The sequence below is a fragment of the Argentina anserina genome, chromosome 1 (genome assembly GCF_933775445.1).
Source record: "Argentina anserina chromosome 1, drPotAnse1.1, whole genome shotgun sequence".
NCBI classification, from domain to species: domain Eukaryota; kingdom Viridiplantae; phylum Streptophyta; class Magnoliopsida; order Rosales; family Rosaceae; genus Argentina; species Argentina anserina.
The window spans coordinates 6,159,401-6,172,965 of record NC_065872.1 but is presented as its reverse complement, the minus strand read 5'-3'; the positions used below and the strand labels follow the sequence as shown (position 1 = coordinate 6,172,965).

The 13,565-nt window shown below is 38.3% G+C and overlaps 2 protein-coding genes across 2 annotated transcripts; one reads left to right on the top strand and one right to left on the bottom strand.

Moving 5' to 3' along the window:
• Positions 1-404: 404 nt before the first annotated feature.
• On the top strand, positions 405-9,305 carry LOC126800142 (toMV susceptible protein tm-1(GCR26)). Its single transcript, XM_050527432.1, is given in 15 exon segments — positions 405-622; positions 1,346-1,556; positions 1,558-1,622; positions 2,338-2,450; positions 2,528-2,698; positions 2,700-3,170; positions 3,411-3,617; positions 4,100-4,204; positions 4,206-4,316; positions 4,435-4,654; positions 5,094-5,341; positions 5,579-5,612; positions 8,166-8,331; positions 8,424-8,677; positions 9,044-9,305. Coding segments are annotated over 15 exon segments (2,613 nt in total). The 5' UTR covers positions 405-537; the 3' UTR covers positions 9,196-9,305.
• Positions 9,306-9,545: 240 nt separating this feature from the next.
• On the bottom strand, positions 9,546-12,526 carry LOC126799933 (cytochrome P450 90A1-like). Its single transcript, XM_050527200.1, has 9 exons — positions 12,268-12,526; positions 11,697-12,021; positions 11,377-11,526; positions 10,716-10,967; positions 10,484-10,570; positions 10,245-10,323; positions 9,939-10,045; positions 9,734-9,852; positions 9,546-9,639 (listed from the first exon to the last, which is right to left on the bottom strand). Exons 1-9 carry the CDS (start codon positions 12,516-12,518, stop codon positions 9,546-9,548), a joined length of 1,464 nt encoding a protein of 487 aa, XP_050383157.1. The 5' UTR covers positions 12,519-12,526.
• Positions 12,527-13,565: the final 1,039 nt, after the last annotated feature.

Sequence of the window (13,565 nt, the reverse complement as noted above, 5' to 3'; positions counted from 1 at the left end):
AGTTTCTTCACATTGGTTTTAAATTCCCCACCTTTTAGGTTAGGATCGGATATATAGGGTTATTTAAATGTGAATCTTGTCATATGGTTGATGGTGGTTGTCTGGTTGATCCATCAGGAATCAAATTGCCAAATATATACCAACAAAATCGAACGTAACTAGTCAATGGAACATATATGCACATAGCAATAGAGGACTCATCTCAAAAGATCTTAATTACAATATATATGTTCTTGTACGTAGTTTTCATTCTAATCAAGTGGTTGGTTATATGCACATAGCAATAGAGGACTCATCTCAAAAGTTCCTGGGGTGTTTTAGAAAAATAAAGGAAGGACAACGAGTGACAAAGACAATCTCTAGCAGATGAGCTTAAAGAGGAAGGTAAGCAACCCAAAGTTCTCAATTCTCGATCAGCTGAAACATAAACGCGCGATCTTCTCCTTATATAACATCATGGCAAGGATGGATCCTTCTAGCTAGGTTTCATAAATTAGGAGATAGAGGAAGTGAGAAACTTGGCTACCTCCAGCTTCAATGGTACAAAGGACTGTCCTCAAGGTTGATATAACATGCCTAAAATGCAAGAAGAAGGTTCTCAAGGCAGTCACTGGCCTCGAAGGTATATATACAATCGATCTTTTTCCTTATACACGATATTGCTAGCATCGATCAGTCGTATATACATAATACATGTATAGTTGTTATCCGTAACTTCATGATTGGCATGAATCTTACAATAAGTTTTCCATACCTTAATTAGGTAGATTAGAATATGCAATTATGCATGTCAACTCAGCTGACGGCTCTCTGTCTAGCTCATGGAACAAGAAAAGGGAGCATCTACATGCATGAGCGTATATTATGTCGATGATACTAGGATCAACCATTCATGCGTGCTAGGGTAACTTCTTATCGTTATTAATTGGTACAATCACAATTAGTACATAATCAACTAATAGGGACCTTCTAATTAGCTAGTGTACGTGAATAGAGATTCATAAGTCTCATGCATATATATATATATCATATTTTGTTACTGTAAGGTTGGTCCTGACATCTGGCTTGAAGCAGCTCAGTAATAAATTAAATTACCACACTAAGACTACTTTCTCACAGATTAAAAAGTAGGTTTAAATGTGAACTGCTCAAGTTATTGATAGAGGCCTTACAAAAATGGAGTTCCAGGTAATTAATTGGAGATCATAAGCGCGCGGTTGCCTCATTTTGCTTATTTCCACCAACTTGGCTTGCTGGTATCAACAGGCTCTTTATCTATAGCAACGTATAGTAGCTAGTATTAATTGTTATTGTATGATTCCTAAGTTGGCTTCAAGCATTGCAGGCGTGGATAAAATTGAAGTTGATGTAGCCAAGGGGACTTTGACAGTAACAGGAGATGCAGACCCTTATGATATAATCGTCCGGTGCAGGAAAACAGGCAAGTTTGCGGAGGTAGTGACCGTTGGACCTCCTCAGGCGCCACCAAAACCGAAGGAAGATGAGAAAAAGAAGCCGGAGGAGAAGAAACCAGCAGACCAAAACGCTCAGCAAGTTCCCAATGTTGGAGGCCCCTTGTTACGAGCCGAATCCACCCTGCTCTATAATGTGATTGATCGTACGTATATTTCTCAAATTCATGCATAGAAGTATTTTGAGAGTTCATTATTATCTGTTGTTTATAATTAGGTCTTTTCTATGGTCGAACTCATCAAAGAGATGGTTCTATTGTTCTAGGATCGATCGTGACCTAAAAACCATGTAAAATAAGGATCTTCATTGTTTCAGTCAAAATGTATAATATGAACTAATGCACATTTATATTGTATTTTTTAAACACGTGGTTGATATTTCTAAACCTATTACATGGTGCGAAACATGATTTTACGTAGCTCATTTGAAATCTTATTACGGCTATAAAACGACAACTTCAACAAGTTTATGCTCTTAGTCAACATTTCACGGTTTTGCTCACTTTACTATGTGAAGTGTTGTTATCGCTATGCGAACATAAGGATATGTGTTTTTTACATACCAAGTGAAATTAACAAAAAATTTGTTATTGCTATGTGAAAAAGGGTGAGTAAACTTGACTACTTGGTGTAATGTTTGAACTTAAAAGGGGGGAGGTAGTTGAATTATCCAAGGTTAAAGATTAAAGTGCATAACTACGGTAAAATGATAAAAGATAAAATATTTTTACCTTAAGCGCCATAAATCACCTTCTCTAACAACCACGACACTCTGACTCTGGTTCTGATCTCATTTCTCATCTCTATTCTCTCTCCACCGTAAAATTACCAGTCGGACTACTCACAATGCCAGCCGACGATACAGCTCGGCGGGTTTTCTGTATCGGCACCGCCGATACTAAGCTCGAGTAGCTCAAATTCCTCGCCGACTCAGTCCGATCCAACCTCGCCGCATTCTCGTCGTCTTCCTCATTCAAGGTAAACCACCTCTTCTCTCTCCTCCTCCAATTTCACTCCAATCGCAGCTCAGTACGTCAATTTGATCTCCATTTCAGGTGGAAATCACCGTCGTCGATGTCTCCGTCAGCCGGAGCGGCTCCATTTCCGATCACAGCGCAACCGACTTCGCCTTCGTTTCGAGGAACGAGGTGCTCCGTAGCGATCCCGGCGCGGCGGATCAGCTGCCGGAGGACAGAGGCGAAGCGGTAGATGCGATGAGCAAAGGAGCTGGAGATTTTCCTAACGAAGTCGCAAAACGACGGCGTTTTGGTCGGCGCGATCGGCATCGTAGGCACGGCTCTGATATCGCCGGCGCTTCGTTCGCTCCCGATCGGAGTGCCGAAGCTTATTCTGTCCACGGTGGCGAGTGGCCGGACGGACCATTACGTAGGGACCTCCGATTTGGTGCTGTACCCGTCGATTGTGGACGTGTGTGGGATTAATAGCGTGAGCAGGGTCGTACTGAGCAACGCTGCGGCCGCGTTTGTGGGGATGGTGATTGGGAGAGTTGAGAGGAAGGAGAGTGGTGGTGAGGTTGAGAAGTCAACGGTGGGGTTGACCATGTTTGGGGTGACTACTAGTTGTGTGAATGCTGTGAAGGAGAGACTGGAGAAGGAGGGGTATGAGGCTCTGGTGTTTCATGCTACTGGGGTTGGAGGCATGGCCATGGAGTCTCTGGTCAAGGAGGGGTTTATAAAGGTAGTTCATTTTGTTCCGATTCGTTCATTTGTCAAATGTGGATTGTTTGAAGTATCGAAAATTTCGATTTGTTTGAACATGTAAATGTATCAGCTGTATGCATCTGTTGGTTCGAGTTGCTTGCAAGAGAGCTTTTCTTTCAAGTTGTTATTGCAGTTTCATTTCCTTTAGCTTTAATCAGTTATTGTGGTCTGAACTTTTATAAGGGAGCTTCATTTTTCTTTGCTTATTTTTATATAGGGTGTTTTGGATATCACAACAACTGAGGTTGCAGACTATGTGGTTGGAGGTGTCATGGCTTGTGATGCTTCTCGCTTTGAAGCTACTTTAGAGAAAGGGGTTCCTTTAGTCCTGAGCGTTGGAGCTTTGGATATGGTTAACTTTGGAGCTAAAGATACCATGCCTTCCAATTTTCAGAACAGAAAGATTCATGAACATAATAAGCAGGTGATAATTCTGGAGTCTTTTAGTCCACTCCTTTTCAATTTGGATTTGTTTTCTATGCGTTTTTTGGCGTCAAAGTTCTACCCTTAATGGAACCCATTAGAGGTTGTGTCATTTTGTCAATAAATGAGATGCTTAATTGGAATTGGTCTTGGAATACTAAATGATGCGCAGTTGGTCTGTCTGTGTAATTTTGCTAAATGAGTAGTAAGCTTTCTTTATTTCATGTCAACTTTTCCATATACCCCAGTCATGAATGAGGTATTATCACGTGCGCTTGCGTGTGTGTGCTTTTAACATAGAGGCTTAGTTTGGTGTCACTCATCAGGGCAAGAAATGGCATATAACAGCTAACATCAATTAAGAAACTGCAGAAGAGCACTGTACTGGAACGCTCCTTTTTTGAAAAAACCTAACTAAAGAACAACATTGATTATAAATAATAGGTTTGTGTGTCTAATGTGGGGTGAATGCTTCATTTTTAGGTTTCATTGATGAGAACTACAATAGATGAAAGCAAGATATTTGCTAGCTTTATAACTGATAAACTGAACAAGTCATCATCAAAGGTTGTTGTTTACCTGCCCCAAAAAGGGTGTCTCTGCTTTGGATGCACCGGGAATGTCTTTTTATGATCCTGAGGCCACTGCTACTCTAATAAATGAACTTAAGAAGCTACTTCGGACAAATGAAGATCGGCAGGTACTTTTTTCCCAACAAGCTGGTGTGTATGAGTGTATGACTATCCCAACCTTCTTTTATTGCCTTAATTTCACGTGCAGGATCGACTTTACTATTGCAAATAGTGCATTTTTAATAGGTAAAGGTGTACACTCATCATATAAATGACCCTGAGTTTGCAAATGCATTGGTTGACTCATTTTTGGAGATTAGTATGAAGAGGCCTCTGCAGTGTACTCTACAAGTTGTTTCTTCCGAGCCCAGTCAACAGGTTCATGAAAGTTCTGTTGCCCGGGTAAACATCTCAAGTTGTGAGCCCACTCCCCGCAGCCTGATTGACTTCCCAGATGCAAAACCAGGTTGCTTTCTTTCTGTTGGTTTTCTTTACGACACATAAAAAATTGGTGATTTTATGTAGATCAGATGCTATCCTTGTCCAACAGATGCATTTTGTAGCATTATACTGTTGTTCGCCACTTGATCAGGCTTTTTGGGAGTCTAGCTGGGGCTCTATTGAATTGAAATCAGAAAAAAAGAAAGAAAAAAGAACTACACCGCATAATGTTGCACATTATGTTTCACCTATAAGATACAAGGAAACAGGAGATGATGCAATCACATTGAATATACCAGTAAACAGATCTCCTTTCAATGCATTGAAATGTTACACAAAATGATTTGCTATGGATTTTGCAGTATGCTGTTTGATCTTTATTATTTCACTTGTCATTAGGATTTGAGCAATGAACAACATATTGTGCAAATTTTCTAACATGTAGCCTGTTACTTCTGTGACAGAAACTTTGCAAAGAACCTGGGCAATACTAGAGCAACTAAGAGATCAAATAAATAAAGGAATACCAATTATAGGGGCTGGGGCTGGGACAGGTATATCAGCAAAGTTTGAGGAAGCTGGCAGAGTTGACCTGATAGTGTTGTACAATTCAGGGCGCTTTCGCATGGCAGGAAGAGGATCACTGGCAGGCCTTTTGCCGTTTGCTGATGCAAATGCTGTAGTACTTGACATGGCAAATGAAGTTTTACCAGTAAGTGTTAACTGCTTGCATCTTCCAAAATTTCGTTACCAAAGTACTTCAACTATTGTAGCATTTAATTTGCTATACAATTGCCGTCATATAATTTAAGCTTATTTGTGATTTTATCATCTTCTGTAAATGCTCCTAATTCAATTCTAACATTCAACAAACTCCTGATGAGTCATGTTAGTAGGGAAAACCTGCTCCCTTTTAGAAGAATCTCTGATGTCTTCTGATACTGTGTAGGTGGTGAAGAAGGTACCTGTTCTTGCTGGAATATGTGGCACCAATGTTTTAAAAGGCTAAAGCGTAGCCGAGACGTTTTCGGAAGAGCCTCACCAAGGCGTAAGCCTTGAGGCAAAAGGCGTAAGCCTTATGTATGAATTCCTATACTTGTGCATTGATTAGTCTTATATGTAGTTTACATATAACATGATTTGTAACCAAAATAGACATGATAAATGGTTATTCCTTCAAAACAAATACATATCAAAATCACGCAATTAATCAAATCAACTTGCATAACATAAATCGATATATTAAAATACTAACTAGTTTTGAAATAAATAAATAAAGAACAATGTTTGGACTAACTTCAAGCTTTAAACTTGTCATCATCATCAATTAGAATATCATCATTTAAATTATCATCCAAATGTCATCATCACCATCACCTAGGCCTCATCATTTAGCCCATGGATCCGAAAAGCCTGCGAAGGCCCGCAAGCTCGACGGGTTCCCTAAATATATATACTGATCACATCTGCTGGTGTTGCTCGACCATATTTCGAACTTGAGTTATTGATCGCCGAAGCGTCCACTAATGTATCATAACTTTTATATTAGACTTATAATAAAACTATTGTATTATGAAGCGACTATATGAAATAAACTTCGTAGGATCGATCGACACCAGCCGATATGATTAGTATATATATTTAGTGACCCTGTAAAAATTTCATCCAATTCGGACTTCGTTTGACCGTTGGAATTTTCGGTAAATCGAAAACACCACTAATATGCCCTAAGGGATGACCTATTACAAATATGTGAATGCTGAAATCCGTTTGCATATCTGAAATCACCAAATTTTTGTTACCTATCGTGCGCGGTCAAACTGAAGAAATCTATTTGACAAAGCTCCGGTCAATGGGGTTTTCAATATGTTAAAACACATTTTTTAGTTGACCGTTGGTACGAACGGTCAAACCATGTCCAAAATGGACGAAAATTTTACGGGTTTCCTAAATATATATACCGATCACATCTACTGGTGTCGATCGACCATATTTCGAACTGGAGTTGTCGATCGCTGAAGTGTCAACTAATGTATTATAACATTTATATTAAGTTTATAATAAAACTATCACATTATTATGCGATTATATGAAGGAAACTTCTCGGAATCGATCAACATCATCCGATGTGATAAGTATATATATTTAGTGATATTTAAAAATTTTCATCCAATTCGGACCTCGTTTGACTGTCAAAATTTTCGGTAAATCGAAAATACCACTAATATGCTCTAAGGGAGGACTTATTACAAATATGCGAACGCCGAAAGGCGTTTGCATATATGAAATTACCTAATTTGTTACCTATCGTGCGTGGTCGCACTAAAGAAATCTATTTGGCAAAGCCCCGGTCAATGAGGTTTCAATATGTCAAAACGTATCTTTTTTAGTTGACCGTTGGTACGAACGGTCAAATCATGTTCAAAACGAACGAAATTTTTACGGGTTCCCTAAATATATATTCCGATCACATCTACTGGTGTCGATCGACCATATTTTGAATTGGAGTTGTCGATCGCCGAAGTGTCCACTAATGTATTATAACATTTATATTAGGTTTATAATAAAACTATCACATTATGAAACGATTATATGAAGGAAACTTCTCAGAATCGATCAACACCATTCGATGTGATCAGTATATATATTTAATGCTCATTTTAATATTTCATCCAATTCGGACTTCGTTTGACCGTCAAAATTTCCGGTAAACCAAAAACAACACTAATATACCCTAAGGGGGAACCCATTACCAAGATGCGAATGCGGAAAAATGTTTATCTATTTGAAATCACCTAATTTTTGTCACAAATCGTGCGTGGTCGCAATGAGAAAATCCATTTGGGAAAGCCCCGGTCAATATGGTTTTATTATGTGAAAACCTTTTTTTTTTTGGTTGACCAAAATTTCGATGGTCAAACGAGGTCCGAATTGGATGAAATTGTTACAGGGTCCCTAAATATATATATCGATCACATATATTGGTGTCGATTGACAATATTTCGAAACTAGAATTTATTTGTGACTTTTTAAGAATGTTTTCTAATAATTCTTTTATTGTTTCAAACTCTTAAATTAGAGTATTATATTTCTTTCTAATACAAGCCCGCATGGCCTGGCACGGCCCGCAAAATCCCGCAAGACCCGCTTTAGGTGGGCGGGCATGGATCTTCGTATTTGTAAAAATACCCGGCCCGCCACTTATTTAAATTTATTAAGTCCTGGCCCGTTGACGAGCCCTACTATCACCTCCAACAACATCATCTCTAACACCAGCATAGGTTTGGTAGAGGGGATCGGTAGAGGTGGTTTTTCTAAAGTCTCAATCACAAAACCTAAAAGACCATGTAAAAAAAAAGTTTTTTAAATAAAAAAATTTATCTATTCAAAAAAAAAAAATCTTGAACTAATTTTTTTTTGAGACTTTCGTCTTTCGCGCTTCAAAACGCGCCTTTTGCGGCTCAGCGCCTAAGCAACTAAGACTAAGGTCTTTTATGCTACGCCTTGCGCCTTTTACGCCTTAAAACTCGCCGCAGGCGCGCTTTTTAATACACTGTGTGGCACTGATCCTTTTCGCCGAATGGATTTCTTCCTGAGGCAGGTTGAGTCAATTGGATTCTTTGGGGTTCAAAATTTTCCAACTGTTGGATTATTTGATGGGAATTTTCGACAAAATCTTGAAGAAACTGGAATGGGATATCGGTAGGTCCTAAAATAAAGTTTACCTTAAAAGGACTTGATATCGTCGTTTTATGCATTTTGCAATTATTTATTTATCTTAAACTATGGAAGAGATTGGAAGTTGAAATGATTGCGAAAGCACATTAGATGGGTCTCTTGACGACCACATATGCTTTCAATCAAGATGAAGCTGTAGAAATGGCAAAAGGTGGTGCTGACATTATTGTGGCTCATATGGGACTCACTACAGCTGGCTCCATAGGGGCAAAGACTGCTGTTTCGCTGGAGGAAAGTGTAGTTCGTGTACAAGATATTTCAGATGCTGCACATAGGATCAATCCCAATGCTATTGTGCTCTGCCATGGTGGTATGAATTCTAGAGCTTTTGTTGTTTCTTGTGTGATGTTTGTGTCATCATGAAATTACAATTTTGCATGGAGAAGAAAATGCATATCCTTACTCTAACTCTGTTGCTTTTGGTTACCACTTGTAGCATTTTCTGATCAGTTATTCACTTATTGATCCTTGTTTACTCTTACTATTATGGTGCTGGTTTAAACAAAAGAAAGGTGTTCTAAAGTGTCAGCTCAATTATTTTATGCTTGCTCATTTTGATTCAAAGCTTCTGTTTTTCTCCAATTTCCACCTTTGGGGTTCCTTGAATTGTCTTTGAAATGGCCAATTCTATTAGTTATGCTCCAAACATCATAAGATTATTTTGTGCATTTTACAGGTCCCATCTCTAGCCCAAAAGAGGCAGAATTTGTACGTAAGAACACCAAGGGCGTTCATGGCTTTTATGGCGCATCAAGCATGGAGAGGCTACCTGTTGAACAAGCTATAACCTCCACAATGCAACAATACAAATCAATCTCTTTCCACTGAAGTATGCTCCCGTTCCTCAAATAGCCAATATATTGCTTCATTTCTTTCTTCTTTCATTTATTTACTGTATCATATTTGCTTGGATCATGATATAAGAGAAGAAGATAGAACACGAGAACCTGGTTTGATTGCAATCGATATGCTGTCGACATAATTGTTTACTTGGTTCAACATAAACCAATTGTAATACAATAATATTATATGATAATGATCAGTAATGATATATGTAATCATCATAAGAGCCACTGGACGATGTTTACAAGCAATATTCTTCTTCGACAGTTTTAAATTTCTATTCCATCGGAAGCCTTGTAAGCATACCAGGTTGTACATGAAATTCTTATCTCTTCTCATAAGGCTTTCAAAGTAATAGGACATCCACTTCTTAGCCGAGGAATGTGTGCCTTCTTTTCTAAGCTAGTATCCAGGTCATCCACTGTCCACCTAAACAGCAACATTGGGAAGAGTTTAAGAATCTGAAAGACGAGAGTAATGAAGGTCTAGGCGACTTGCTGGGTATTGCAAATATGTCACTCACCTGTAACCACTAGTTAGTCGGTGTAAAAAGACCAACATTGTCACCTTTGCCATATTGATTCCTAAGCATGTTCTGGGTCCTGACCCGAATGGTATAAAGTTACATGGCCTTTGCATTTCCTGGATAAACAACACAAGCAGATGTAACATTTAACTCTAATAAGGATGCTAATTTCAATCATCAGACTGGGTAGGGAGGTTGTTACATCAAATCTATCTGGGTTGAACTGCATAGGCTCTGCAAACAATTCTGGATCATAGTGTATGCAAGTTGCGTCTATGTTCGCATGCCATCCCTTCTTAATTTCAAAACCTGCAATCGCAATGTCACAGACTGATCAAACAGATCTGGTAAAGAATCTATCTCTCAAGATCTTTCTGGAATTCTGAATTTCGTGGCACGAGAAACTAGTCTCAGTCTATCTCTATCCAGCAAAGATTTTTATGATACAATAAGACGGTCTAGGAGCCCTTAGAGTCTGAGAAAATTGATAAAGAACTTGAAAGCTTACCTTGAATAGTGCAGTCACTGAGTGAAATGCGAGGAAACCAGAGAAGGACATTGGCCATCCTCAGTGTCTCTTTGACAACCTGAAAAACAAAGCACATGGAATATTGAAGGGATCCCAATATGTAACTACTACTAGAAGAATACTGTACAAAAATGCAAGATATATGAAAACAAATCTTAAAAAAATAAAAATAGTGAAAAACCTTTCCATTTAGAACATCTAGAATAGGATCTGCTAACCTTCAAACAGTAGGACATATCTTTGATATCTTCAAGTGTAACTGAAGCTCCATCTGGCTTAGACTTTGCTATAGACAACTGTTCTTCCTGTACATTCACATGTTACGGCGGTTATGGTAATTAAAAGGTGATTACCTTACCTAAGTAAGCATCAACAACTGCAGCATCAGGCAGATAATATAATGTGGTCAGAAAATTTGATGCCTTAGGCAATTATTCCTTTGTTTCTTACTCTAAGTCTATCTTGGGAATCTTTGTTCTCATCCAGAAACTTGACACTCCACATTATCGCAGCTGCAGTGGTTGTTTGTCCCGCAATTATTAGTGTCAATAGGTTGTCCATGATCTCCGAGTCTTGAAGCTTTTCGTTGGGAGGGTATGAATCTCTATCTAACATGGACTGTAAGAAGTCTTCTCCAGACTCCTTCCCACATCTTCTTCTGTCAATCATGTTCTTGAAAGTTTCCATAAGACGTCTGCGTGCCTGCTTCAACAATTCTGTGAGTTTCTGTTTTACAGTTTCTTTTTTTTTAAAGTCAGAATTATACTATTTATTTAAGAATATATTTTCTTTTCTTTGGTTTGTTATTAAAAAGAGCTTAAGCTGTAAGGGAATGGATAGCATCAAGCTGATAACTCTCTTCACTGTACTCCCACTGCGCATGTGAAGAGGGAACAAATGCATCTGTCCACTCCTATTTTACAGATAAGGTTTTGATCTAACACAGAACCTTTAATAACCAAAGTTTCGTGGTTTGGAACAATGTTAGACAACCACGGAACCCAACAGATATTAAGTAGCTACTGTCAATAATAATATATCAGACAAACAAAACACAATATCACTGCACTCTTAGCCTTTGTTGTTCTTGATCTTGGACAAGCTGCATTACCTCGATGCCCTTGTAATATCTAGTGCCTGGAATCATGAGTGGAATGGATAACATTGCATCTGAGATAGTAGTGCAGTCTTTCTCAATCTTTTGTAACAAGGAATCCTCAGTGACACTCAGTAGCATGCTGCACATTGCATCGAGTGTCATCTGTAAAATCCAGTACCATTCAGAGAGGTCAGCCACAACAATACATCTAGAGTACATGCCATAAGCATTCTATTCTTTTTCTTCATACTAAACAGACATTTAGTCGCAGTTTCGTTGACGCCGAATTATATTTTAGGAAAAAGACTCTGGGTATAGCTTTGTGTTGTTACCTTCATAGCAAATCTGAGCACCACAAAGCTTTTCCCACCTTCTTCTAGCTTCTTCAACTTCTGGCACAGCATTTTATCAATTTTTTGAACAAACTGAGATAGAGAGTTCATGGAGAAAGGATCTGATAAAAGGCGCCTTATCCTTCTGTGGTTTTCTTGTGGTACACAGAGCAAACTGTTCTTTCCAACGCAGTCTGCCATTGATTTCACATACCCTTTGTTGAACTTTGTAAAATCATTTGAAAATATCATTTTTGCACCCTCTGCACTTGGCACAAATACGTGGATCTTTCCGAAAATCCTTGTCTTGAACCACTTCCCATACCTAGTTTCATCACAATAATCAGCTCTATGTTCTATCAACATGAAAATGTGTGACTTTCACAGTAAGTTTCTGTAGAGAAATGAAAGAAAGTATGCATCCTTGTTTTGAATTAGCAGGATCTAATGAGACAGAACTTATTGATGTCCTTAAAACCTGACTACTCGGAGACACCAAGTGTATATGAAGTCCTAACATCTTACCACTAGGTACGTAAATACTTGTGAGTAGAAATGTAGAATCACTAACCACTGTCGTCGGAGTCTGACAAACTCGTAGCATCCTTTTGTGCTGTTAGTTGCTGAAAGAAAAGAAAAGGTTTCCCCTATAAAGGGTAATCCCAACCGACCATGGATCTGACCTCTGTGGCTAATTGGAACCTTGTTCCAACCATATTTTGAGACCAGCAATGTAACTCCAACAGAGAGCACTGCAAGAATGAAAGTATCATAGTGCTTCTGAACAAGAAATATGATATCTTCTTTTGATGAAATGAACATCTTTAGCTTCAGTCTATGTTAGGAAGAAGAGATTGAGAGGTCCAAGGTTGTGAGAGTCTATGTTCTCATGTGTGTGATATATAAGAACAGCAAAGCTGAGGTTTCAGCTGAGACAAAATGCGTTTAATTGGCAGAAAATTCTCAAATGTGGACCATGTAATTCTCAAATTCGTTTTCAAGTTCAACCAAACATCGAGTATATAGTTGATCTTTTATAGCTTCATCTTTTATATTTTGATGTTGCAACTGAATCTCATATTAGCTACTTATTAAGAACTCGGATTGTCTTTGTATTAATTGGTTACATTGTCATCTAAAGTAAAAAGGGTAAGCATCCATAATTAGGAAAGCTTAACAGACATGCATAATAGTGGATATTCTATTCGTGTCTTTACTGAACATGCACTTATTGTAAATGTAGATTTTCATCAAAGTGATGAATTTCATACCCGAAATGCTGTGAAACAACGTCGTTTTAGATATAAATACAATTCTATGTAATCGAAGATTCATATTTTCTGTCGGAAAGTCTAAATGCAAATTGCCCATTGATGTCAACTGAACATATAGTGGGATTGTGTTCAACTTTCAATTCGTTACATAATTCCGATGCAGACTAAAACTTCGAAATGTCACCTAGCTGGACACTGTTTTGCCATATGATTCTATGCAGCTCCCATTGTGCAATAATTGAACACTAGAACCTAGTTATGATTGAGATCTCACACCAGGGCATTCAAATATAATTTGACAAAATGAGACAAATGGAAATTGATTATGTAGGATAAAGAGATATATATTTGATTGAGAAATGAACCCACCTCAGATGGCTAATTAAGGATTCTGAACAAAGTGGTTCATGATACCATGAATATCTATATGTCTTGTGAGATTTTGATCACGTTTGGTGATTGATATTGTATTACAATGAGAGGTAAAGAGACAGATTGGAGTGGGGCGGCCAATCATGATCATAGCAGAAAGATTCTGGTTTGCTCAAATTACCAATGTAGTAGCTGGACTTCTGGAGAATGTGAGCCTTATATA

What these genes read in the sequence shown, in the direction of transcription:
- LOC126799933 (XM_050527200.1), bottom strand. Translation starts at nt 12,518, where the DNA reads ATGTTCATTTCATCAAAAGAAGATATCATATTTCTTGTTCAGAAGCAC. An exon ending in TGCTCAGATTTGCTATGAAG is followed by an intron (nt 11,527 to 11,696) that starts GTAACAACACAA and finishes TGGATTTTACAG; the next exon opens with ATGACACTCGATGCAATGTG. An exon ending in ATATGTCCTACTGTTTGAAG is followed by an intron (nt 10,324 to 10,483) that starts GTTAGCAGATCC and finishes TTTGTTTTTCAG; the next exon opens with GTTGTCAAAGAGACACTGAG.